At 42.2% G+C, this 24,674-nt stretch overlaps 1 protein-coding gene across 4 annotated transcripts; it reads left to right on the plus strand.

Annotated features, from left to right (window-relative positions):
- Positions 1-387: 387 nt before the first annotated feature.
- On the plus strand, positions 388-21,137 carry ubp1 (upstream binding protein 1). 4 transcript variants are annotated; one of them, XM_054763998.1, is made up of 16 exons: positions 392-569; positions 7,414-7,565; positions 9,788-9,864; positions 9,951-10,056; positions 10,126-10,232; positions 10,299-10,451; positions 10,522-10,632; positions 10,732-10,839; positions 12,630-12,736; positions 12,830-12,884; positions 12,960-13,053; positions 13,132-13,222; positions 15,777-15,895; positions 15,973-16,115; positions 19,633-19,684; positions 19,763-21,137. In XM_054763998.1, exons 1-16 carry the CDS (start codon positions 418-420, stop codon positions 19,798-19,800), a joined length of 1,665 nt encoding a protein of 554 aa, XP_054619973.1. In that variant the 5' UTR covers positions 392-417; the 3' UTR covers positions 19,801-21,137. The 4 variants fall into 4 exon arrangements, with proteins under 4 accessions (XP_054619972.1, XP_054619971.1, XP_054619973.1 ...); XM_054764000.1 differs by lacking the exon at positions 392-569 and adding an exon at positions 802-1,720; XM_054763997.1 differs by having other exon boundaries at positions 388-569; positions 10,126-10,451; positions 12,963-13,053.
- The last annotated feature ends 3,537 nt before the right edge of the window (positions 21,138-24,674 follow it).

The raw sequence follows: 24,674 nt of genomic DNA on the forward strand, positions 1-24,674 counted from the left end.
ATATATACACACACACATATATATATATATATATATATACACACACACACACATATATATTTATATATATATATATATACATATATATATACACACATATATATGTGTGTGTGTGTGTATATGTGTATATATATATATATATATATATACACACACACATATATATACACATTATACCGAAATAATATTCCCGAGATGAAATGGCTGCTTCACTTTATAGTATTGTTTGCAGGGTATTTCTTATGCAATGAGGCGGGTCTCCTCCCCTCGAAGCCAAAATAGCATGTACCCGACTCCGCAGTGGCACTTTGACCGTGCCCCCCGTCCAGGGTCCGCTTGCGGGGATCAATCATTGACCAGCTTGGACCGGAAGCCACGGAGTACCACCAGCACCCCCACCAATGCGGCCATGAGCTCATGTTTGGATCAGAGTACCGGCCCCGGTTGTGTGTACCTGCAGCGGGAGTGAGGCCGGTGTCGCCGGACACGATGTTGTTCTGGCAGCCGTGCACGGAGAACTTCCGAACTCCGGTGGATAAACACGACGGCGGCGGCGGAAGTCACAGACGGTACTGTTTATTCTTTGTTTTTATTCTGTTCGTCTTGTCTGGGCTCTTGGCGTAATGACATGCGTTTTTATGAAAATTTAGAGTTATGTTGCAAATGAACGAGGTTGCAGAAACCTGTCAACTTTTGCAAGCGTCGTTCCAAAAAAGGCGGGGCGTGCTTGACTGACGAAGCAAGGGGGGCCTGCGATTGACTGATCTGCACAGCAAGCGCCTTATGATTGGCTGCGCGTCCTCGGCAACCTAAAATGATGCAGGCTCAGGGAGCCATGTTGATACCTGCAGTTGTGTGTCTCTGGACGCTTGAAGGACCGCGGCGAGCCGACGTGGTGGACCGGGTAGCGCTATGAAAAGAGGGGGACGAGCCGGGGCGGTACTGGGAGCACCGGAGGGACGTGCGAGCCGTCAGTAGGACCCCCACCTCCCCCTCCACCCTTCCCCGGACATCATCATCATCATCACACAGCCAAGCAAAGGGAAGTTGATGCGAGTTAGCTTGTTAGCTAGGTAGCAACAGCTGTGCGGACGCTGCGTGGGATGCACCCCACGGAATAACCGTCACACTATTCCCATTTACGGCTTGTTTTTAACCATCTAACATTGACGCGAACGACTCAAAAATGATTTTGGAGTGACAGGAATTGGTCAAGTCAGGAGTAGTAAGCCTTACATGGTTGCCCAAAGCTAGCTAGCATGCTAGCCACCGTTAGCATGTGAGAGCCAGCTCGCCTCTTCAAGTCACGATCATCTTTTTCTCGCTTTCACGGGAAGATAAACTTCACGGTGGCGTTCGGACAATTGCTGTGTTTCTGTGCTAATGTAGCCCCACAGTGCGGATATGGAGATCCGTCCCGTCTGTGAGGAAAGCTATCGATTCTCCAGGCTAGCTTGTCAAGCAGCAGCTAGCAAGCAGGCAGCCTAAGTTTCCTGCCGCGGCGTCTAGTCAGAAGGCTGCGGACTTCCTCACCCAGCCCGTCCTCCTCCTCAAGCAAGCTGGCGGCCCCCCAAGTGGAAGCCGACGACAAGGAGCTGGGGCCGATGGCCTGGGTGCTCAAGATCGACGATGCCACCATCGAGTCCGGACTGGTGCACGACTTCGATGCCAGCCTCTCCGGCATCGGGCAGGAGCTGGGGGCTGGAGCCTACAGCATGAGGTTAGACCCCCGGGGCCCTGTCGTCGGTGCAGGGGGGTGGGCAGCTCTGTTAGACGGCTTGGTGGCCTTGCAACCCCTCCATTGTGTTCTTTGTTTTGGGATTTGGGCTCGCTCCAGTGTGGCATAATCAGACACTGATTTCATTCTGCAACACAAACAAGGGTGGTGGGTGGTGACTTAATAGGAATTTACCTGCTGCTCGTTGAGAAGAGCAAAATGTGCTTTCATGTTTGTCTTCAAAAGTGTAAGGCCAGAAAAAGTCACTCGTTTTGAAAAACTGACTCCAGAGGGGTCTGAATACTTGATTAAAATAACGTCAAAGTTGCCAAGTGGGGGGAAACTGATTCCTCCTGCTATGTTGTCTTATTCTCTGGCAGAGCAGGTGTGTTAAGAAGCAGAGTTACGATGCCATCTAGTGTACGCAGTTGGAAGGACAAGCCACATTTACAGACAGTCCCATTATAATGTGTTTTGTTTATAAGCGAAGGCCAAAAGGTAGCTCCAAATCTTTAATGAATATATAGTAGTAACTGGTTTTAAAAAAATAACGGGAGTGTGTTGTAATATGAAACGTTATAAATCAAAGCCAGTCTGCAGATAAGTAGGGCTGCTCCATTCTGCAAAAAAAAAAAAAAAAAAAAAAGTAAATCACTATTTTTTGGGGGGTGAATTTGTGGTCATGTAGGTTAAAAAATGCAGTTGGTAATTATCAGGCGTGATTCATATTTAGTTATGAATTGCTACATGATTTTTGCTATCCTGTAAATGATTGTAGCAGGAGTTGAATTATTACATTTTGTGGAGTTTGCATGTTTCCCCGTGCGTGCGTCGGTTTCCTCCCACATTCCAAAAACATGCATGTTAGGTTAACTGGTCACAGGTATGAATGTGAGTGTGATTGGTTGTTTGTCTATATGTGCCCTGCCATTGGCTGGTGAACCCCGCCTCTCGCCTGAAGTCAGCTGAGTTAGACTCCAGCATACCCTGGAGAGGGTAAGCAGCATAGAAGATGGATGGATGGACTTAACATACGGCCAGAACCTTTTTTTTTTAATTATTATTTTTAAATAAATAAGTAAATCCGGTTGACGGGAATTGAAGACCCATAGACAGGAAGTCGTGCACAACACACATTGCTGATAAAAACTACTGACTTTTGGTAAAGAAAGTATTAAATGTAGTAGATGTCAGTGAAAAATGATAGTTTCTGATTTGTGACAACGATTATTTTTATATAAAACCATGTACTTACTACAAGGGTGTCTGTTTTTTTTTTATTTTTCTAAACATAATATAACAAGAAAATTAAAAGCAACAGATGGCAACAATGAAAAAATCAGCAGTAATTTTTTACAAGAATAAAGTCAAAATATTAAATCAAAAGTTATCTAACAAGAATAAAGTTTAAATGTTACCTTTATTATGAGGAAAAATGTTGTTTTAGGACCATAAAGTTGAATTTTTTTTTTTTTATATTATTTTTTTGAACTTGTTATATGAGAAACAAAACAAATAAGTTATAATTTTGACAAAATTGAAGTTACGGGAATAAAGTCATAATATTACAAGACGAAAGTTTGCAAGAAGAAGGTTGAAATATTGTATTTAATATTATGCATACAGACCCACCATCCACCAATACGAGCCTGGACTTGTTTTTCAGAGAGGTTGTGTACCACAAATATGCTTAGCAGTCAATTATATCATCGAATCTTACCTTTTATGCATTCCCACATAGTATCAGCATTTGGGAGCAAATATGAGGTGAAAGAGAGGGTAAAATACATTACAGTAGTCTATTGTATGACTTTCTCTTGGAGATTAATAAAGTATTTACAGTATCTGTGCAGCGTGTGAGGTGCGTTCAATGTCAAACATAGTGGGACATTCAAAACCTGGTGGATTTGTAACAGTATATTATTTCTGAATAAAATAATGGCCCATATTTCCAAAAATGATATCTCTTTACATACAATTTGATGTCGTTATTGTTGCGTATCGAATCGCTTACCAAAGAGATTTACATCCCTACTTATTGATTTTAGAAGATTTGTCTTCTGCGATTAATTATGAGTTAACTATGGACACTGTGCGATTAATAACAATGAAATATTTTAACCGATTGACAGCTCTAATATACTGTATATAGTGTGTGTGTGTGTGTGTATGTATATAAAAAAATAATAGTTAATGGTGATAGTTGACTGGTGCTTTCAGACATTGTGACTTTTAAATAAGACACACAGCAGTCCTCATCTCACTTTTATTTTCTTCACTTCCTGGTTCCTGCGTTCATTCCACAGCTGGCCGTTGTACTCGTCTGGTGAGCGACGCTGGAAGGGCGCCACGATTGGATGCTCTGAGGCGCCCGGATGAGCGTCTTCATGATTTGTGTTGACGCATGCACGTGCTCTTATCATCGCCGCTCCCGCTCCTGCATCTGCCTGCTTGCAGCCTTTATCAGTGTGACAGTGCGTGTTTGTGTACGCAGGCCAGCGTGGTGTCAGGGGTTGCCTCGTGCCTGAGGGGGTCCACAGTCTGGATCTGCTTGGAACAGAATGTCTCGGCTCCTTTGACCGTCCTTGGGTATTTCAGGAAGCCGTCGCGGTTTTCCAAGGAAGCCAGGCTAAACAGAGTTGTTGGTCCGACCCGACCCCCCCCCCCCATACCGACTTGTGATTGAGGGGCATTGAGAGTCCAGCTAAATCTTCTTGACTGTGACCAGTCTGGAAAACTATTCATTGTCGTCAATACAACACGTTGCTGGGATATCATGCTAACTTTAGCAGCCAGGGGAACCTCACCCCATGTTATTTGTGTTAGAAGTAGAAATATGGCCTAAATGTAGTAAAATACAAATATCACAAGACTCATTAAAAGACAGCGTTAAACGAGGGAACACTGTACTTCAGCCAAAGCATGAAAAAAAAAGTGCAACTTATAGTCCGGAAAATGCAGTAATAAACCAATAAAGTCAAAATATTAATACAAAAAAGTTGTAATCCTATGAGAAAAAAATTATAATTTTACTTAATGTCTAAATATTATGAGGGTAAAGTCATAGTTATGTTGTAATGACAAAAGTCACAATTTTACAAAAATAAATTCGTAGTATAATGAGGAAAAATGTCATTTTAGTAGCATAAATCTGAACTATTAGAGACATTTTTTAAAATTCGTAATATTATGAAAAACAAACAAAATAACTAAGTTGTCACATTCGGAAAATTAGTTTGTGAGAAAAAGTCAGACTGCTACGATAAAGTCAAAAAATGGGAATAAAGAATTTACAACTATTTAAGAAGAAAGTTGAAATATTTGGATTAAAAAAAAAAAAAAAAAAACAGCAAAAATGTGGCATGCAGGAGGAGGGGCGGAGCAGAAGCCCGGTGGCTCACAGTCGAAGCAACAACGTCTGCGGTGGAAGAACTAGTCAGCAAGGAATAAGAGTAATATAGTAATAATTTGGAGTACCGTGTTGCCTCTCTACAACGTGGTCCACTGTGTTCTGCATCCTGATTCGCTAAGGGAGAACCTGCATTGTCTTCTGCATCCCGATTGGCTAAGGGACTGTAAGACCGTCAATCAATGTCCTCCATGCCAGAATGTGTTCAGCTCGCCTAATTTACATAATTGTTCCATCGCTGGCAGTGTGGCTCTTTAGTGCTGTATGTTTTCTCCCCGACAAAACTCACAATGTCGACTAAACGCTCTGCACCTACAAAGACACCTGCAGTTAGACCCAAAAGCTGCAGCTGTAATTACGGAATAAATGAATCTTCGGCTTGTACCATAAAGAAGGAGGAAAATAACATAAGGACGACAGCAGCAATCAATTTTAACAAGGATGCAAAAAGGGCTTTAACTGTCCGCAGCAAGACCACGGAGAGGCAAATTTAAAGCCATCATCGAGGAAGGGGATAAGCCTGAAGCCTTTTTTGGAAACACTACATCGCTGATTCAACCCATGGACCAAGGCGTGATCCACTCATTTTAAGGTCCTCTAGGCGCAACGTATATATTTTTTTCATGTCTGAGAAAAGTGTATAAAATGTGTGGTGAAGGGTTTTATAGCCTTAAAACATATACAGTATAAGAAACAAAAAAACATACTTTTCAACAAAAAAAAACCCTGTAAACGAAAAAACATGGACTGTAAATGAAAAAAACCTATATAATAAATGAAAAAACATCCTGTAAATGAAAAAATATATAATGAATGAAAAAACCTATATCAAAAATGAAAGAAAATCTACTTCTACAACACGGATTTCACTAAACACTGGTATTTTTTGGAACCTAACCCCCGCATTAAACGAGGGAACACTGTACTTCGAATTCAGAGCAATTTTCACCACCTTAAAAGTTGACACAAACTCCAATACGAGGAATGTGTGAAGCTGCCCGCTGTCTGCCGCGTTTCTGTTGCGCTCCTCATGAAAAGAAAAGCAAAGTGGTGTGCTATCATAAACAGGTGTCTTATCACATTGCTAAAGATATGATCCCCGCTGCAACAGTGGGAAAAAATGGCTTTAAAAACCCGCTGAAAACGATGGACTCGTGATGTCCAGCGAGCTTCGCAGTCACAATTATTTTGTACGAAAAGCTCTATCACAAATGTACAACAAAGTCTGACACAGTTGATAAGCCTGATGCACTTGACAGGTTGGTGTTCCTGGCACAATATAAGGACACGCTTGTATCTTCTAAAAATGTTTACCTAAAAAATACTACTGTTCAATTGAAAGTATTTTTGAGTTTGTGCATAGCTAAAAGTTTATTATTTAAAAAGATTATGTTTGACTTTTTCTATATTTATTTCAAAAAGAGAATGATCTACTTTATTTTAGCGGCTACTTTTAGATTTAAGGTTTTTATGTGCATCTTGCACGAAGCTTTAAAAATTCAGAACACATCCTCATGTTAAGTATTTCTTTTAATAAAACAACTTGACACGCATATTTGGCTTCGATTTTGTCTACACACACTTTGCGGAACAAATATAGGGATATATATCATATATCGATATTCAACCTAAATGCATCAGGATATGAGTTTTGGTCCATATCGCCCAGCCGTGTCCCTCCTCCTATGTCGTCTTATTCTTTGGCAGAGCAGGTGGTTGCTTTATTGCCGTTCTTTCCTGGTTGCCGTGATTTGTGGGTAAGGATTTTCTTTGGAATATGATTTGGATGTTGATGTTTATGCAAGCAAGCTAACCTCCCAAACTGATAAGGGAACAGTGAACCCTTTGACACTCCTGCAGTGTTTTGTGTCAGGGTGAGTTGAGGACAGCGTGTCTGCACTGGCTGCCAAGAGAGTGTGTGTGTGTGCGTGCGTGTGTGTGTCAGCAGTTCATGCTATCTCTGAATTAATTTATCCCACTGCGGTCTCATGCATATATAATGCCTGACGGGGAGGGGTTGTGTGTGCATGTGTGTGCATATGATGGATGGCCAGCCTTCGCTGCGTCTCCTAAAAATGGAAGTATCCATTCAATGAATTCACGCTATCTCGTCCTACTTCTGAGCACACTTGTTCCTGTAAGAAGCAGCAACTGGTTAGTCTTCAGGCTCCAACTGGATGTGTTTATCGTGAACTTTCCATCATTGGATCCTCTACACCGTCTTTATTTGTGGTGGAGGTGTTTGCACATGCTACTTCCTGCATCATATCCTCTCTCTCTCTCACAGCGATGTGCTCGCCCTGCCCATCTTCAAGCAGGAGGACTCTAGCCTCCCCCCAGAAAACGAGACCAAAAACCCCCCATTCCAGTACGTGCTGTGCACCGCCACCTCCCCGGCTGTCAAGCTGCACGACGAGACGCTCACATACCTCAACCAAGGTGAGTGCCGTCCTCACCTGTGAAAGCATCAGTCGGCAGCCTAAAGGTGCTGTCTGCCTTGGTTAGGCACTGCTGACTTTCACATGTGCAGTTGGCAGCATAAACCCACCCTCTTCCTGCCCAGACGTTGCAATACACGTCCCACGTAACACACACACATTAGGGGTGGAAATCTGTGGCCGCCTCATGATTCGATGAGATGATAAAAATGATTATCGATGCATCTTTGTTTGTGGTCAGTAGGTTGTCCATTTTTTCATGCATGATTTTTTTTCTGTATATAATTTTTTTTTTATCACTGCGTTCTACTAATAATAAATAAAGCATGTTTGTAATGATCCACAATTAAAATTAGCATGAAACAGAGGAATTGACTTCCATTATCTTTTAATAATTGGAAGGTTACATCTACCAACATACTGTATTTCCCATTGCACAGAAGCAGCAGGAAAAGTAAAGTGCACCAGTAGCAGCATGTATAAAAGTAACAAACTTCAGCATATTCTGAGTAACAAACGAAAAAATCTGCCATTAATCACAAATAAATAACAGACTTCTGCATTCAAACTAAAATCCTGAGCATAGAATGTCTGACAAAATAATATTTTTGCTGTATAGCAAAGTCCAAAACAGCTTTCATACAAAATATAGATTTCGGTACCAGCGGCTCTCATAGAAGAATAATGCTTGCAGATGTCAGTATATTATGAATAACCCAAAGAAACTAGGCTGCCCTTATTCACAATTGCAGTGTCAGTGAAATAACATTGCGATGGGAAGTTATATCTGGGTTCCAAAGTGCGCAACAAAGCATGGAAGTCCTGCTTCTCAACAACCGAATACGGCCACAAATCCTCCGACTTTGTGATTCGCTTTTCCTTTCCCCAGTTGGGTGGAAAATGAATTATCACATGCTCGATGGTTCCCTGGTTGGCAGCAACTTCAGCTAGCTTTTTTTTCTTCTGGTTTGGGTGGAAACGTGCTATGCGGAATCTCATATTTGTCGTGTCCCCAAAATATTAGAGGCTTGTATGACAAAGCTTGCATATTGTCTGTCTCTTGTACAGTTCATTTTTACCTTCAACTATGCTGTCTTTAAATCCAGAGGGACAGGTCGGAGTTTACGCTCAGTCATTTTGGTAGCGTCTTACACTTAGGTGCACCAGCATAACTTCCGCTTTCCGTCTTTTTGTTCTGTTTTTTTTTTTTTTTTTTTTTTTTTTTTTTTGGTGTTCCGCCAGCATCGATTATTGACATTTCGGAATCGATTAATAATCGTCAATGTCCGCATCGCGTAGTCAATTATTTTCCCCACCCCTAACACACACGCTACTTGTCACCTTGCATATGCAACGTTTTGTTTTCTTCATTGTTTTAGCATTTTTGTTGTATAGCTCTTTGGGTTTTTTCTTTTTTCTTTAATCGATTTTGATTAATTTCAAAATGAAATTGATATTTGTCAGTTGAATATTAATTTGGTGTGATTTTTCTATGAATAAGTGTGATTAATTTGTTAATATATTTTATAATATATTTTTATAATCAGAAAAAACTAATGTTGCTGACATATTTGTATTGATATTTCAACGGAGATTTTATTTATTCATTTGAACTTTTATTTGGCTAGGTTTGTTAATTTATTAGTTTTATTTTTCAATTAATCAGAAAAATGTAATGTTCATCACTTATTTTGGATCAATTTTAATGTTTTTTTTTTTCATTTTAACATTTATTTGGCTCGGTTTGTTATTGTATATCAATTTTATTTTTATAATCAGAAAAAATGTATGATCATTACTAAAATGGACTGATTTTTAAATTTAGATTTTAGTTATTCATTTTAACGTTTATTTGGTTTGGTTTAATTTATTTTTTAATAATTTTACTAAATCAGAAAAAATTAACACTAATTTATTTTGATTGATTTTTAAATTTATATTGATTCATTTTAACATTTATTTGGCTTGATTTGTTTCATTTATTTTTCATTTTTATTTTCAGCATGTATTTACTTGGAGGATTCAATTAAATGTTGTATTAATGTATTCATTTATTTAATTCAAAACAAACTTTTTTCCCCAAATGAATTTGATATGGGGAGAAGAATACAGACATGCCACGCACAGCCGCACACAAACAAACAAGCTTACACAGATAAATAAAAAGGCTCCTTGGTGGAGGTAAGAGGTAGTTTTGACGTTGTGGTGCTTCTGTCCTCACAGGCCAGTCTTACGAGGTACGCATGTTGGACAACAGGAAGCCTGGTGAGTTGCCAGAGCTCAACAACAAGATGGTGAAGGTGAGGGTCTCCCCTTTACACACAATAATCACAACTTTCCCAGTAAATGTACATGACAAGCACATACTGTACGTGTGTGTGTGTAGAGCATCGTGCGGGTGGTGTTTCATGACAGGCGGCTGCAGTACACGGAGCACCAGCAGCTGGAGGGCTGGAAGTGGAATCGTCCTGGCGATCGTCTACTTGATATCGGTAATGACGCACTACACTGTTACTACACTAAAGCATCTCGTGTGTACTGATGTGTGTGTGTGTGCACAGATATTCCCATGTCGGTGGGCATTGTGGAGCCCAAGACGCACCCCTCCCAACTGAATGCCGCAGAGTTTCTGTGGGACTTGAACAAAAGAGCGTCTGTCTTTGTTCAGGTAGCGCACTCGTCATCCACTCTCTTCATCATCACCACATCAAATACACACCCCAACCCCTTGCAGGTGCACTGCATCAGCACAGAGTTCACCCCCAGGAAGCACGGCGGCGAGAAGGGCGTCCCCTTCAGGATTCAGATCGACACGTTCGCTCAGGGAGACAGCGGCGAATACGCCGAGCACCTGCACTCGGCGTCCTGCCAAATTAAAGTCTTCAAGGTACACTGCCGCCCTCTTGTGGCCTTTTATCACACATGCAGCCGTTAAGTGTTTCCCTCTCCTGCCTTAGCCAAAAGGGGCGGACCGCAAGCAGAAGACTGACAGGGAGAAGATGGAGAAAAGAACCCCCCAAGAGAAGGAGAAATACCAGCCTTCCTACGACACCACTATCCTGTCTGAGGTCAGTCCGAGCAACGTTAGCGCGTGTGTGTGTGTGTGTGTGTGTGTGTGTGTTTTAGCCTCCACCTAAGCGTTTCTGTGTGTGTGTTTGCGTGAACAGACCAGACTTGAGCCCATCATCGAAGAAGCGGGCGACCACGAGCTGAAGAAGTCCAGCAAGCGGACACTTCCTGCTGACTGTGGTGACTCCCTGGCCAAGAGAGGCAGCGTAAGCCACAGTTTTTGTGCTACTACATTACAGGAAATACAAACTGTGTTGGGGTAGCCTCCCTGTACTGATGAAAACAAGTACAGTCAAACCTGTCTTAGCGGCCACCTTTATAGAACGGCCACCTGCCTATAGCAGCCACTGAAAAATCCCCCGCAGCAAATTTACATGTTATAGACCCTGTGTATAGCAGTCACCTGTCCAACGCGGCCAGCGGCCACCCATTTTGTCTCCCTTGGTCAATATCTGACCGCATATAGGGGCCAAATTACCAACTCAAGTAGAAGCTTCATGCACGAAAAAGTTTTGTTTTTCAATCAATGAAGCCGTCGTGTGTAGACTGTAATTAGTGAGTCCTAGCTCAGTCACAATCATTCACAAGATCCACACAAACTGTCAGTTGTTCTACATAAAAAAGCCGTCTTCTTTTGAGCTTGCTGTTTCCTGGTCAGACATGTAACTTTAAGAGCATTTGCACCAAAACATTACCGCAAAGTAACGCTAGCACGCAAAGTAGGCTGGGAACAGGACGTGCTCCCAGCGACGCTACAATAAAAAAAAACATACGCGAGCATGCATGCAGCAGCGGGAGCAAAACTGAGTTGGGTTGTACTTAATTGAAGTATTTTAGAATGTACTCACGTTATTTTTCATCAATCCTCATCCACAAATCCATCAAAGTCCTCATCTTCTGTATTCGACACACAAAAAAGCCGTCTTCTTTTCCGTTCGCTACTAGTCTGTTAACTTGTCAGTGTTATTCAGCTCCGAAGCAAAGAAGGAAACTTCTCCTGTGGCTTCTGCCAACTTTATTTCTTGAACGCGGCCACCAGACAGCAGCTCAGAACACACACACATCTCTCAGCATCGTCTCTCCTTCCTGCTTGCCCACAAGGCAAAGGTTAAACAAGCCCCACTACATAGCTGTCCAGCCAATGCCTGTAAGAAATGACACCGTTTATTTCCTGGTGTGCACTGGTCAATACCGTAATGCCGCTTGTTGTGGGGAAGGAGAGACTCACGTCGCCGATGCACTTTAATGGCTTTATTAACAGCGGAGAACACTGCAGGACTTTACATCCACGCCAACATAAACACACTTCCCAACTCTCTCCAAACTCACAGCTAGCACTGAGCCTAGCTCTCCTGCTCGGGACGCCCACCGTCACTTCCCGTCACTTCCTGATGAACTAAAGCTGTAATGACACTCTGCCGTATAAAAAGTAAAATATTAAAAACAAGCGTAAGACATTACTAGCACAGCTTTGTTCTGTGGGTGGTGGATATATTCTATCAGTTATTATTAAGCCTGTAGCTTCCTTTTAGTAAGTAAAAACCTTGGCTATGATTGCACTACATTGTCATGTAGACCTACAAAGTACACTTGGAAGAACAAGAGGTGAATAAATGTATTGCAACTGATGTGAAACTGATGAGGGGTAGGATTAAATAAGCTTTGCTTCTTCCTACTCCTTTTTGGACATGCAAAATTGTGAATTGTACTATGTGCTGTGCTACTGTTTGACTCATGCATGTTCAGGATTAAAACCATGAACCATGATAATAACAAGCCTAGTAGTGCTGTACAACTTTTATCCGCAGTCCGCACAGTCTGCAGTGCTCTCTATTGGTCAACATTATTATTGTGGGCCCTACCTAATTAGAGACTGACTGTGATTATTTGCTTATGTAGACCCTGCGACTATTGGAAACTTTTTGTTAATTGAAGCATTGTTTTTTATTTGACTTGGTGATGATTCTGACCTGATTGTCCCCGCCCCTCCCCACAGTGCTCCCCCTGGCCGGACAACGCCTACGTCGGCACCAACCAGGCAGCTACTCCCTCCTTCACCTCCACCCCGCTGTCCACCTACACCACCTCATCACTACCCGACAGGTATCCTGGTGTCCACACGCCACCTTGCTAAAGCAGCGCTAGCATTTAACCGTTTAGGACTACTCTTAAAACTCATTGTTGTTGGTCCGGCAGCGACTCGTCCTCTCCCAATCACCAGGCAGAACCTGGCGGCCATGGCAGCATAGAGGTTTGTTCAGCATAGAAGAAGAAGAAGAAGAAAGTGTCTGCAATTGTATGTGTTGACGCCGTGTCTCCGTTGCAGCAGCTGAGTCCCGCCGCGTCCATTCAGGACACGCAAAAGTGGTTGCTGAAAAACCGATTCAACTCCTATGCTCGACTCTTCTCTCACTTCTCAGGTAACGCACACGCTCTGTCAAAACCACCAACAGGGCCGATGTAAAAGTATGACACCACTTCTTTCCCTTCTTGCACAGGTTCGGATTTGTTGAAGTTAACCCGGGACGACCTGGTCCAGATTTGTGGTCCGCCAGATGGAATCCGACTCTTCAATGCACTCAAATCAAAGTGTGTGGGTTTTTGTGGTGTCCAAAGTGCAGCCTGAGGGCCTTTGGCAGCACGTCCCAAAATGAGAATTTAACAAGAAAACTAAAAAAAAAAAAAAAAAAGTACAAATGGAAAAATCTGCCATACTTTTACAAGATTAAAGTCAAAATATTAAGAGAAAAAAGTTGTAATCTTACCAGAGAGAGTCGCAATTTTACCACAGTAACGTTGTAATATTAGGAAAAATTTCATTTTACTAGCATAAAGTTGAAATATTAAAAGAAAAAAACATTTTTTTAAAGTCGTAATATTATGAGAAACAAAACAAAGAATAAAATTTTTACGTTTTGGAAAATTAGGATGTAGAAAAAGTCCAAATCTTTTGGGAATAAAGTCAGAATTACGAGAAGAAAGTGGAAATGGTTTAAAAAAAACAGAAAACAACTGTCATTTTATGAGAAGAAAATCCAAATATGAAAAATGTGTTATTTAATGAGAGAAAGTCGTAATTTTTCCAGACTAGTGTAATAAAATTATGAGAAAAAATAACATCATTTTAGTAGCATGACGTTGAACTATTAAAAATATCCATCCATCCATTTTCTATGCTGCTTATCCTCAGAGTCACGGGTATGCTGGAGCCTATCCCAGCTGACTTTGGGCGAGAGGTGGGGTACACCCTCGACTGTCAATGGCAGGGCACCCATAGACCATTCACAATTTAAAGTCGCCAATTAACCTAACATGCATGTTTGTGGAATGCGGGAGGAAACCGGAGTACCCGGAGAAAAGTTGGGATATTATGAGGAACAAAACCAGGAATAAAGTTTTGGGAAAAACAGCGGTTGGAGAAAAAGTCTAAACATTATGGGAATAATGTCATAATTATGAGGAGAAACTGTACAAGAAGAAAGTTGAAATTGTTGGCAAATTTTAAAAACCCCAGCAGAAATGGTGGAAAAAAAACAGCTGTAATTTTATGCAAAATAAAATCCAAATAAGAGAACGAAAGAAGCACTTGGAGAGCGCAGACCTCCACCAAGCGCCATAGTTCCTCCCATATTGTGATTCACACCAAAATAATAATCCTACATTTTTTTGGATCAGAACCTGTTGGAAACAGAGAACTTGTGCTGTATTTTTTTCCAAGTGCTCTGACCATTTTTTTTGTGGAGTTACATGCACAAATGCCGAAAATGGTCCTATCTCGCAGTGTTAAAGAATCCCTTTAAAAGATTCCTGGATACGGGCAGTGATCCGGATCACCCCAAAAATTCAATCAGTTCTTCCATATGCCATTCCTGACAATTCCTGAACATTTCATCCAAATCTATTCAGAAATGTTTGTTAATTTGAACACAAACAAACGGATAAATCCATCCATTTTCTTCCGCTTATCTGGGTCCGCGTTGCAGGGCAGCAGTCTCAGTAAGGAAGCCCAGACTTCCTGGTCCCCGGCCACCTCCTCCAGCTCCACCGGGAGGACACCAAGGCGTTCCCAGGCCAGCTGTGAGACGTAATCCCTCCAGCGTATTCTAGGTCTGCCCCGGGGCCTTCTCCCGGCGGGGCATGCTCGAAATACCTCACGAGGGAGGTGTCCGGAGGCATCCAGACTAGATGCCCGAGCCACCTCAACTGACTCCTCTCCATGTGAAGGAGCAGCAGCACTACTCTGAGCTCCTCCCGGATGACTGAGCTGCTCACCCTATCTCTTAGTGTGAGTCCAGCCACCCTACGGAGGAAACTTATTTCAGCCGCTTGTATCCGCGATCTCGTTCTCGGTCACAACCCAAAGCTCATGACCATAGGTGAGGGTGGGAACATAGATCGACCGGTAAATTGACAGCTTTGCCTTCCAGCTCAGCTCTCTCTTCACCACGACGATCCGGTACAGCGACCGCATTACATCAGGCCGATCCACCTGTCGACCTCACGCTCCAACCTTCCCTCACTCATGAACAAGACCCCGAGATACTTGAACTCATTCCCAACCCGGAGGGAGCAATCCACCCAAAGAGATAAACGGCAAAAACATAACCGTTGCGCTGTGCCTGTGTTTTGCAGAGGTAAAAAAGTGGTATTCTAAAGAGAAAAGTTTTACAAAAATAAACTCGTAATATTATGAGAAAAAATGTCATATTAGTAGCTTAGAGTTGAAATACTGAAGAAAAAATTTAACAAACAAAAAAAATAGTAGTTTTTGGAGAATTAGACTAGAGAAAAAGTTATAATATGACTATCAAGTGTAAATATTATAGGAATAAAGTCAAAATAAAATGTAAAGAAAATTTACACAGAGTTAAGAAGAAAGTTGAAATGTAAAACAAAAGTTGATATTTATAATAGGCTTTTTCACGTATATGACAAAGCTGAGGTGCCCCCCCCCCCCCCCCCCCCCCCCCCCCCCAAAAAAAATATATATATATATAACTTCTTAGCATATCTTACAAAATACCAAAAGTGGCAAAGTTGCATCCTTTCATTATTTGCTATGTGGCCCTCGCTGGAAAAAGTTTGGACACCCTTGGTCCACATGTCTTTGCATGTCGTTAATGTCCAATGTGTCATTGTGCAGATCCGTGCGTCCCAGGTTGACGTTGTACGTTTGTCAGGAGTCGCCTCAGGACAGCCCCCTGCTGGAGAGACACACCACCAATGAAAACGGAGAGCAGGGCGCCTCGCCCAGTTTACACGGTAAAGAAAGCATCTCTGCGCTCGCCTCCGAGGAGTCGAGAGACGCAACCCCGAACTCTCCATCTCTCTGCACGCAGTCTACCACGCGCTCTACCTGGAGGAGCTGACGGCCGCCGAGCTTATCCGCAAGATGGCGAGCGTGTGCAGCCTCCCGCTGGGAAAGATCAACCAGGTGTACAGACAAGGTCCCACAGGCATTCACATCCTGCTTAGCGACCAGGTAACCCCCTCCACATTCATCTTCAACCTAGGTTCCCAAAGTGGGGTACACCACTTGTAATAGTGGGGACATGAATAAAAATGAAAAACAATTACCGCTTAACACTCTCAATACGAGTGTGCCTGAACGCCTCGCAAAATCATGCTAAACCATAGTCATCTTCAGTGGACAAAAAAAAGTGATGCTCAAATTCAAGCCATTCAAATGGAAGAATGCCAAAATCAGACAGGAATAAAAGATATGTCGGATGATTACTTACCTATTTATTAGTGTTCATGTGAAACCTTATCCAAAATGTCATCATGCAAAATACACAATTTTGACCTGAAATTACTATCAAATTAATACCATTTATTTGTGTTCAATTTTTCAATTAATTCATATCAAAAGATGTGGTGTTGTTTTTTTTTAGCGTGCAGAAGTAGGGGGTACATGGCTTCAGGTCAAATGTCTGAAGGGGTACGCCACCATAAAAAGTTTGGGAACCACTGATCTACAACAAACATGAAGCAACTCTTAGAGTAAGGCTGACACCTACTGGTAATGTCTTGCACTTGCACCCATTCAAGAGTGGACCTTTAAGATCCCTTGCTTGTACTGGAGGTCCTCCGTCAACAACACCATGAAAGACATATAAACTACTACACTAATAAAGAGATGGAATGAAACCATCATAAAATGTATGCTCCTGGAAGCATTTAAAGCATTTCGCATGTTAAAGATACAGTATCATCTCCAGCCGTCATGATGGTTGCACCAGTTAAGCAGCTTAGACCAGTGGTGTCTGAAGTGCGGTCCATGGCTGTTTTTTTCATTAGCCATGCAACACATGCTAAAAATAGAATTTAACAAGAAAACTTTTTAAAAACAGCAAAAATCAGCCATTCAGTCATTTTTTACAACAATAAAGTGAAAATATTATGAGAAATAAGTTGTAGGGGGTATAACGGCGGAGGCGGCCCCACAAACCCAGGCTTTGCGCTCAAGATGCAACTCGGCAGAACCTAACATCCGCAATCAGACTTAACTGGTCCCGCGACGGTGGTTATCAACTTACTTTGTAAAGTCCGGTTTTCGGCTTTGTGCCAAGTGCACTTTCACATGAAAGAGGGCGTTTGACGTCATATATTCTACTTCCGCTGGAAAGTGAAGTGATTCCAGCCAGCATATTTTACAAAAAAGGAGTACGTAATTATTATGGAGCGTTATGAGGAGTTCCCAAAAGATTATGACTGCTAAAAGCAACACTGCCGCCGCAAATACAGCAAGGGAGGACTGCTGGCATGCAGCGTGCGAATGCGCAAGTGATTATTATATAATGCGCACTGATTATTATAAAACTTACTTGTCTTTTCATTTATCAACGCTGAACATTGCACAACTTCGACATATTAACACTTACCCAGTTAAAAAATAAATATTGATGTCATAAATTCATTAAATATTTTAATCTGCGGTATCTCGTTGTGAGCACTAGATGGCAGTGTTTTGCGCGTGACGTTCCTTTTTTATAAGAAAACAAGTGTTTTAACAGTTGATTGATGCCTCAGAGTGTTTATTCCTACAGCAATTATTGATATATAAGAATACTTCCTCAATACTCACATAAGGACTCCTGTGACAGTTACATCTGCTAACATTCATTATTAATATTTCATATGGCATATCTCGCGAATTCCCTCGGCTGAAAATCTATCTCACTTATATGGACAATATCATCAGGGAATGCTCTTTCTAAAAATAAATAAATAAATAAATAAATAACTATTTCCATGTCCCCTCGGGACCCTCATAGGTTCTAAATAAATGATGATGCACTTTCATAGCTGATTTGGAGTTGAAAGCCTGCACATAACCTGGTCCCAACCAGACTATGAGTTGAAGTTACCATGGCGATACAGCTGCTTTAAAAGAGACCACCTTGACTGAACACACAAGTGCGGCTTTCAACTCAACACAGCTCGTTAACCCACTAAACTCGCTTTTGGAGCATGAACTTGAAATATTAAAGAAAAATATGTTGTTTTTTTAAGTCGTGATACGAGAAAACAAAATAAAGTTGTAATTTTTGTCAAATTAGTTTAGGGAAAAGTTGAGTTACAAGAAAAAAGTGAAAATATTATGAGATTAAAGACATTTGAGAATAAACTCGTAATATTATGCAGGAAAATAATGTCATTTTGGTGGCGTAAAGTTGAAATATCAAAGAAAAATTTCGTTTTTAAAGTGGTAGTATGATGAGAAGCAAACCAAAAAGTTGTCATTTTTGGAAAATTTGTGTCAAAATATTAAGCACCTGAAGTCATAATATTAAAAAAAGAAATTTTACAAAGAGTACTTAAAAAGAAAGATAAATATTTTGGGGGGGAAAAAAACTACAAAATGGTGGAAAAAAATTAGGTTGCAGAAAAATTTCCGGTGTTGGAAGAAAGAAGTCAAAATAAGAGAAAAAAGTCGTATTCCACTGAGAAAAAGTCACAATTTTACAATAATAAACTTGTAATATTATGAGGAAAAATAATGGCATTTTAGTAGCGAAGTTGAAATGTTTACCAAAAATAGGTCGTTGTTTTAAATAGGTCATGAAATAAAGTTGGAATTTTTGTAAAATTAGTCAAGTGAAAAGTTATGTAACAAGAATAAAGTGAAAATATTATGGGAATAAAGTCATATTCTAACAAGAAAAAAGGCGCAGTTTAAGAGAATAAACTTGTAAAGTTATGAGGGAAAAAAATATCATTTCGGTGGTGTACGGTTGAAATGTTAAACAAAGTGGTAATATGAGAAACAAACCAAAAATAAAGTTGTATGTCAGAATAATATGGAAACATTTACAGACTTACGAGAATGAAGTCCAAATATGAGACAAAAGTGGTATTCTACTTGGGGGAAAAAAGCCACGATTTTACGAGAATAAACTCATAATATTATGAGGAAAAATAATGTCATTTTAGTGGCAAGGTTAATATTTTAAAAAAAAGGTTGTATTATGACAGACGACAGGAGGACATACACGTAAATGTTGCTAAAGTGCTAACATGACACTCACATTTTAACAGCAGCATCATGCTAGGTTGTTAGCCTATTCGTTGAAGAAAAATACACCATCAAACTTCCAGCTCCGACGTCTGTAGTTGACCGATGGATAGTTGGCAGAGCTGCATTTTAAGATGTGTTGTGAAGCCTCGGGAGGGAGGTTTTTCCCTAATGACGTCTTCAAACTTCTAAAGCGAGCGTTTGAGCGCCTCTTCTGTCAAAAGTGGAGCAAAAGAGTGATTTCTATCAGGGTTGGTGCGCATGAAAAAGTGACATTTGCATAATAGGAAAGCTTTAAAGCTGCTTTGCATGAGCAAATGGTGGCGAGCCAGCATGCTAATGCAAATAGTGTGTAGATATGAGTGTGTTGTGTTGCCGTGCGACGACGTGTATCTGAGGAGGAACAAGTCTCGTGTCTGTGCCTGTCAAGCGTGTCCTTGACTCTCACGCTTCCCTTGCGCCTCTCCTCCATGCGCCGCAGATGGTTTACAACTTGACAGACGAGAGCTGCTTTGTCATCAGCACCGTCAAAGGTGAGGCTCGCTTTTCTTTCTTTTTACGAAACCAACGTGCCGCCTTGTCGTTTACCCGTTTCCTGTCCGCTCTTCCAGACGAGCACGGCGAAGGACTCCATCTCATCCTGAAGTAGGCGAGGACGGACAACGTCATCCACACACCCCCACCCCACCCCATCCCCCACGTTCCCCTCTTTGCCTGCTCTTTCCTTCTGCCCCTCCCACCCTGCTCCCCCTCTCGATTGGTTGATGGACAGCGAGGAGGCGTGTAAATGTTAGAATCTGACATGCAGGGGGGTGTGTCCACTGTTTCATATTGAAAACACTACTAACAGAAAGAGGAGGGGGTGCAAGGGGAGTCCCTTTTTTTTGTATTTTATTTTAGAGTGACATCATCTTTTCTTAAGTGTGGGGTCGTTCAAAAAGCAGCATGAGAGGGCCAGTATTTGATGACCTTTTTTGCTCGCCTTATCACCACACTTGTTATGAAAGGTGAGGGGGGGGGGGGGGTTGGCTTAATAATAATAATAATTATTGACCAGCTGTGCTCAGCAAACATCCATTTTTCTGATTCAACGTCCTGCTATCTGCCTGTTACTTTTTCTTTTTTCCTTTTTTTTTTTTTTTTTTTTTTAAATAAGGAGAGTAGTTTCTGTTGACGTCTTTGCTTCTTTCCGGTGCCGTGGAGCGTTTTACTCGCTGTCACACCAAAAGCAGAAGACATCTTGGACGGCGCCACCGCCGCCCTCCAAGCTTTGATATTTCGAGGACAGCCGTCCTAATGAACGTGGACCAAACGGCGTCTCATCCTCCGGACCGTGGAAATTATGGCAGCTTCACATCCATCCATCCATCCCATCCATCCGTCTGTCGGAATCTGGTGTTTTTTCATAATGTAGCTGAGCAAGGTCACGTGATTAGCTCCACCCTCACACACACACACACCCGTGTAGGTTTAGTCGACCCCTCTTAAACGTGCTGTCTGCCTCTTAAACGTGTCAAGGTGTGAATGTGCATGTGTTTTTTTTTTGTTGTTGTTCTTGCAAAGACTTGATTGATGCTAATAGATTTGTTAGCTTGCTGTCGAGTCAAGCGCATGTGTGGGGAGGGGGCCGAGTAAGGCCCTGATCTGACGAGATGAGACCAAGCCTGCACTGATTTAAAAAAAAATAAATGGAAAAAATCCAACCTTCACGTGTAGTCAGTCATCTACAGCCACAGCAGAGCCTGCCTGGACTTGTAGCTCCTGTGGCGTCAGCACAGCACAGTGAATAATCTCCATAGACACCCACCTACCCACCCCAAACACTGAGTGAGCGTGTGGGCCAAACAAGTCTGCTTCAGCCGGACTCATCGCGGGTGCGCATGAGAGGGTAACCACTCTTGGTGTTCAACCTAACGTCAATGATTCTGCTTGTGGTGTGCTGGACATGCACACAAACGTGCTGGGAATAAATGATTTCATAACTTTCCCTGCTGTCAGAGAGCGTTCTTGACTAAATGCATTCTTTATACTGTTAATTCACTTAGTTGACCTTATTTCCTCAATTTGAATTAATTAAAATTCATTTTTACATTTTTCTTGAGCTTAGCAGTTTTTTTATTGCTAAGATTTTACTGGAAATACATTTCCTTGTTTGATAAATGGGGGAAAATTCCCATCAATTTTTTTATTACATTTCCTTGATTTGGTAAAATTTAATTATTTGGAAATATATTTGTGTATTTCAATTTGAATATTTTTGAAAGGTTATTTTTTGCAGTAGTTCAATTGACGAAGAACTCTTATATCGATGCACTATACAGTATACAGTATGCCGTGTTCAAAGTGTGGCCCCATTTACGGCCCATGGCTGTTTTTTTATTGGCTCTAAAAGTCATAATTTTACAAGAATGTTATATGAGGAAAAATTTAATTTTAAAAGCATACATTTTAAATATTGAAGAAAAAATGTATTTTGTAATAGTCATGAGAAAACAGTTGTCATTTTTGGAAAATTACTTTGTGGAAAAATGTATATGGGAATAAAGTCAAAATATTAAGAGGAAAAATAGCATCAAGTTGAAATAAAGACAAATGTTTTTAAGTCAAAATGTGAGAAACAAAGTATAAAGTTGCTATTATTGGAAAATTGGGTCAGTAAAAAGTTATTACGATAAGGTAAAAATATGAGAATAAAGTCAAGAGAAAAATAGCATAAAGTTGAAATATTAAAGACGAAATTGTTTTTTAAAATTCGTAATACAACAAATCAAAATATATCTTATAAGTAACTTGGAAAATTAGGTAGAGAAAAAGTTATATTACAATAATAAAGTCATATGAGAATAAAGTTATAATAGTACAAGAAAAAATAATTACAAGAAAGTTATTTTTTTAAAATAGAAATAATAAAAACAGCAAAAAAAGTAAGGTAAGAAAAAGTTCATACTAACATGCTTTGTCGCCAATAACACAAACCTGAGATGCAGGCAGTTTTTTTTCTTTAAATAAAAAACCTTTTTTCATGTCTACATGGGTTGGCTTAAATAATGTAAAAGTGGCCCGCGCATCCTTTGATTCCTCAGTGTCCAGCCCTCAAAATTGTCAAAAGGTTCAATATTGTCAACTACTGGTTAACTCTATAATCCAAAAATGAACTGCAAAAACTGAGCCTTTATTTTTTATTTTATTTTATTTTATTTATTTTTTCCCCCCTGTCCTGTCCAGCCTTTAAAGCAGATAGAATAGTAGATCTAAATGCCCTCAAGTGCTCAACAGATTTACTCTGCCAGGGAGAAGTGTGATATACAATTCCCCTGTTATACAGAATTTATTTGACTTAGATGCTTGTTATAAAGCAAATTTGGAGCGACCGAACCGGAGCAGGAGGGGACAGAGAAGAAGAGAAAAGAAAACAGGGGGGTGTGGGGATAAGAGGGGGACAAAAAAAGAGACAAGGACAACAGCAGCAACAACAATTGTGACAACAAGAACAGAAACATACAGAACGACATCAGCAAATAAATGTCTGTGATGACTATAAAGACCCTGACGGAAAGGACAAAATAATATCAACAACCACAATGACAATGCTGCATTGAAACAGTCACACATAATAGTAGTAATGAAATGATGAACTATGATAGTGAACAGAATGATAATAACTGTAATGCACATCATTGTAAAAAAACTATAGTCATACTGCTGATATCACCGTCACTGTAATAAAACCATCAACATAATAACACCCTGGTTAACTCAGTGAGTAATGTGGGGAAGTACGTATGTACTGTGAGTGTGCATATGTACAGGTATCTCTGTATGTGGGGAAGACTTCATATATACTGTATAAAGGTGCAAGAATGTGTGCAATTGTCACTGAGAATGCATGAAAGGAAAGGGGCCGCCCTCCACCTCCCAGAGAGCGCCGCCCCAAATAGCCAGACCGAGCCCCCGCCGCCAGAAGGCCACCAGGCCCACAGGGGCAGGCAGCACAAAGATCAGCACCCCAAGAGCCAGCCCAGAGAGCCCACCCTCCCGGGAAGACCAGCAAGGGGCCGCAGAGAGGTAATCCCAGCCAAAGACAGGGCACCGGCGGGCCGGAGGACAGCCAACCCCTGAGACCAGCGAAAGATCACACCCCACAAAGGCAGACGAGTACCGGGGGCCACACACCGGCAGGCCCAGAGACGCCCCCACAACCGGAAAGAAGCCCGCCCACGCCGGAAGCGCCAGTCCCGGCCCTCCCCGGGCCAGCCCCCGCCCGACACAGGACCGCCCCGCCCAGGGATGCAGGAGGCACAGCCCCCCACCCACCCGGCGGAGGCACAGGCGGCAGAGATGTATCACCCAGCACCCGACCCCACGGAGCAAACCCCTGTATTCCCCCCGCCCCCCAAAAAACTAAAATAAATAAATAAATAAAAGCACCCACACACGCACGCACGCGCACACACATACGGACACACACACACACCCGGGCGCGCACACACACGCACACACGCACACACACAGAGTGGTCGACTGCCCGACACCCGGAAGCCTCGCTCTATCCCCCGTTGGTAACTCAAGGAGCAGCGGAGCCGGGGACCCCGGGGTCCCAGACATACAACCCAGAACCCGCGGCGCGGAGAGCGTGGACCACCGGGGAGCAGGAAGACACCAGGCCACCCCATCCCAACGGTAGGACGCCGCCAGCAAGGCAGACAGAGGAGTTAGCGAGGAGGAAAGCGGGCAAATGAGCAAGCGGGCGAGCAAACGGGCGAGCAGCCAGGCGAACCACCACACAGCGCAAGACGACACCCGCGGGGCAGCAAACCCCGGAAAGGGAGCGGGAGTGCCGCACTCCAAGCCGCAGGGAGGCCAAGCACCAGAGCCGAGAAGGCGAGACCAGCAGCAGACCAGCCGACGGACCCCACCAGCCACCAGAAGCCAGACCAGCCACATGCCACCAGAGCTGACGGCGCACCACTCGCGCACCGGAGCCCCAACCCCGACAAGCCCGCAGACAGACCAGGGGAGGCGAAGACACAGACAACGGTCCAGCAGAGCACAAAGAGCAGCGGGGACAAACGCCCAAGCGCCCGGCAGAGCACGACCCCCCAGCAGGCCCGATTAAATGATCTCTTTGTCTTAACTGAGCTCCTGAAATCAAATACATGTGAATGACGTTCTAATTTATTGAAACTGTGGTGGTCCAGACTGACTCAACAGCGCCTCAACTGGTTGCAGCTAAGCGATGCATACATTTTGCCTCATTTGATCAACAATCAATTTCAGGCAATCGATTAATTTTTGTAACTATCCATCCATCCATCCATTTTCTTTACCTCATCCTCATTAGGGTCGCAGGGGCATGCTGGAGCCTATACCATCTGACTTTGGGCGAGAGGCGAGGAACACCGTCGACTAGTCGCCAGCCAATGGCAGGGCACATATAGACAAACAACCATTCACACTCACATTCATACCTATGGACAATTTAGAGTCGCCAATTAACCTAACATGCATGTTTTTGGAATGTGG

Source organism: Dunckerocampus dactyliophorus, chromosome 20, assembly GCF_027744805.1.
Source record: "Dunckerocampus dactyliophorus isolate RoL2022-P2 chromosome 20, RoL_Ddac_1.1, whole genome shotgun sequence".
NCBI classification, from domain to species: domain Eukaryota; kingdom Metazoa; phylum Chordata; class Actinopteri; order Syngnathiformes; family Syngnathidae; genus Dunckerocampus; species Dunckerocampus dactyliophorus.